The following is a 3,318-nucleotide window of genomic DNA, read 5'->3' as shown; positions in this document are numbered from 1 at the left end:
CACATTAACAAATTCTCATTAATAACAAGTCAAAGTAATGGATTTCCATGCCTTTTTCTAAATATATTAACAATACATAAATGATTATATTGTTCATTCTTGCACTACACTAGAATTAAATCTTTGAAAAGCCAGCTACGAAACTTTCATTATAAGGAAGCAATCAATAATTAATTTAACTACCATTCTTGCACTACATTTCCTAGAATTAAGATCGCTTATTTCCGACCACACGCATGATATGTACACATAATGAAAGAACTAATTAATGAATATACAATGTATAAATTTTAAATTGAATAATAATACAAATAAACAATTTCTCTTGAGAAAATCTCGGATGGTGGCGCCTTATTTTTTTTTCGATTATTATAATTATATTTCCAGCACCGAAAAAGGAACTGCAATTATTATTCAAGTTGGTTGTTGCAACATTGATTGCTGTTCGCCAAAAGACTCGTCCGAAACAACAATAGCGTCCGCATCCCACCAAGTATCCGCGTCAGATTCCGTTACGCTCTCTAACGGCGTGCTGACCTTTCTCATATCCCCGACCGTCACGCCGTAACGCCCGTCATCTCTGACGTAGACCTTCTGGACGCCACCAGATTCCACGCGCAGGGTCTTTCCCACGGTGGGACCCCACTCCGCCACCACCGTGGGCTTCCGCCGCCGCAGCCGCGTGTCCCAGATCTCCAGCGCCAGATTCCCGCACGCGCCTTCCCCCGCCGAGACAACCACCGAGGGAGACGCGGTGGAGCTCGTCGGAACCGCCGCGTTACCAACGTAGTAACCATCGTAATCATCGAAGTCCAAGCCCAGGCCGAAGCCTATGGTGTCCCAGAGCTTCACCACGCTCTTGCTGTTGGCTAGTTCCGAGAGGGAGAAAATATCCCCGATGCTACGACATCGTTTGTGCGTGCCGTTTTGAGTCTGAAACTCGTCGTCTAGGTTATTATTATTATTATTATCGGTTCCTCTGAGTCGGAAATAGTCGTCCAAACGGATGAAACTGGAAGACGCGGAGGGCTCGTCTTCGGGCTCGGAAGAGGAGTAGGTTAGGTCGTCGTCGTTATCGTCGTCGTCGTCGTCGTCAGAGGAGGAGGAGGTGTAAAAATTGTCGTCGTTTAGGGTTAGGGATGGGAGAGAAGGGGCTTTGGCGCGGAAGCGGATGATGAAGATAGTGACTCTGTTGATGATGCTGCCGAAGGTGGCGACAAGGGCGAGAATGACTGCGCCCCATTTGCAGAAATTGTAAGCGAGGGAGGTTGTGATCTGAGAAGGGATTGGGAAGGATGGGTTCTGCAGAGAGTTCAGACCCACTTGGAGATCGTTGATTCTGTCGATGTCGATCAATGGAACTTGCATCTTTGCGTTTTGACGAGAACCCGAAGAGAGAAAGTTCGAGGGGACAAGGGGAGTGATTTATAGGGAAAAAACAGAAGGAAATGAGCTGTGAGCTGCTGAATTTAAATAAAGGGTTTTTCTATTTTTAAATAGTATTAATTATTCGGTTAACCAATTTTAATTAGTTAAATTAATTATCTCTCCCTTTACAAAAAAAATAAAAAATCGGAAGAAAACAATCTTAATTGTGGCGATAAAAGGATTTTTTTTGGTATAATTTTTTTTACAAGGATAAAAGGATATTTAAACACAAAAATAAAATAAGAAAATATTAGTAACACAACTTTTTTAATGATTTAGTACCACATTATTTAACATGGTCTTTCTAACACTTTTTTATATTCTTTTATGTATCTTTTAACATCTTTTAAAATTATAAAATTATGGCGGAAGTTTATTAAATAAGTTGTAAAACTAATATACTTTATAAATTTCCACAAATTTTAAAAAATAATAAATATATTAAAACTAATTTTAAATCTCATAATATTTAATTAATTGCTCTGCGTTTTATTTTTAATTTAATATATTCTATAAAGAAATAAGAGAATTTTAAAAAAATAATACTTATAAAAAATTGTAACGAAGATTATATTTCCAGCTTTGCTACAAAATAAAATAATGTGGTTGGAGAGAATAATTGGGCCATGTAAGAAAAAGGAGAGCAGGCTTTTTGGAGCAAGAAAAGATTGGGATGGCTGAGTCACCAGATGCCCAAAACGCGAAGGTGGGTCCCGCTCGCAGGAACAGGTCTTGTCTGACTTAAAATTTGTGGTGGTTAGGTTCACTTAACACATTTCCAGTGCAGTTTTGACACGCGGCGACAGCTCATTGCTCTGTCTGTGTTTTATTTTATTTTTGAGGTGGTCGGTTTATGAGCTTCGTCGCGTTGTGCAGTGGTTGAGTTGAGTGCTTGTTTGGCTGTCTTATGATTGTTTGTGTCCTTATTGCTTATCTCTTCACTTGACTCGGACCTCTCTTATAAGAGAACTTGGAGTATTTTTAGATTTTATTTTAAGTGCGACAACTTCTTTTAATGTCAAAAGTGTGACACTTCTTTTATACTATTTTTATAGCAGCATATAGAGAAGAAGATGACGAAAAATAAATAAGAAAGAAAGAAATTGAAAATAAATAAAATTGAAAATAAATAAAATTAAAAAGAGAAAACACAAAGAGATATTAGTATGGTGTTTTCTATAAATATTTAATTGAATAGAAAAACGAAAAAAGAAAAAAATAAAGAAAAAGATGTAGAAAACACAAAGAGATATTAGTATGGTGTTTTCGATAAATATTTAATTGAATAGAAAAACGAAAAAAGAAAAAAAAATAAAGAAAAAGATGTCCCTGAATGAAATGAATGATTCATAAATTTTGAGGACAATATTCTGTCAATTTCAACAAGGTGACAACATCGCTAAAAGTGCATTGTGAATTTCATTGGATCAATTGAAATTAAAGTTCTTATCAAGGTAATTTCAAAGGCAGTAGTATAGTAAAATTTTGTTACTCTAATTTATTATTTTGGTTGGATTTAATTTTAAATTTTTAATTGATTCAATTTAATCAGTTAATTTTTTTAAAAAATATAATATAATCATCGTCATTCATTTTATCAAAATTATTAACTATAAAATCTACGTGGGACAGATAATATATCCTTTCTTTAGTAGATATATAAATACAAATTTAGACACATTAGACGAGAATGAACAATAAGAATCAAATTAAATGTTTTTATTAAAGAATCAAATTAAAAAAAAAATCAGATCCAATCAAATAATAGATTATAACAATCTTATCGTTGGTGTTATCCTAAATGACTGTGCAAGATTGTTTCCGTGATAATCCAAATAAAGTGGAAGTAATGAAGCATATGCTTATCTATATAGTTTTATGGGTGGTCCA

General features: G+C 35.1%; 1 protein-coding gene across 1 annotated transcript; it reads right to left on the bottom strand.

Annotated features, from left to right (window-relative positions):
- Positions 1-414: 414 nt before the first annotated feature.
- Positions 415-1,368, bottom strand: LOC114415114. Its single transcript, XM_028379695.1, has one exon. It carries the CDS (start codon positions 1,366-1,368, stop codon positions 415-417), a length of 954 nt encoding a protein of 317 aa, XP_028235496.1.
- Between the last annotated feature and the right edge of the window lie 1,950 nt (positions 1,369-3,318).

Source organism: Glycine soja, chromosome 1 (genome assembly GCF_004193775.1).
Source record: "Glycine soja cultivar W05 chromosome 1, ASM419377v2, whole genome shotgun sequence".
Taxonomy (NCBI): Eukaryota; Viridiplantae; Streptophyta; class Magnoliopsida; order Fabales; family Fabaceae; genus Glycine; species Glycine soja.
Note: the sequence above shows the minus strand (reverse complement) of the source record. Positions and strands in the feature narration are given on the sequence as shown.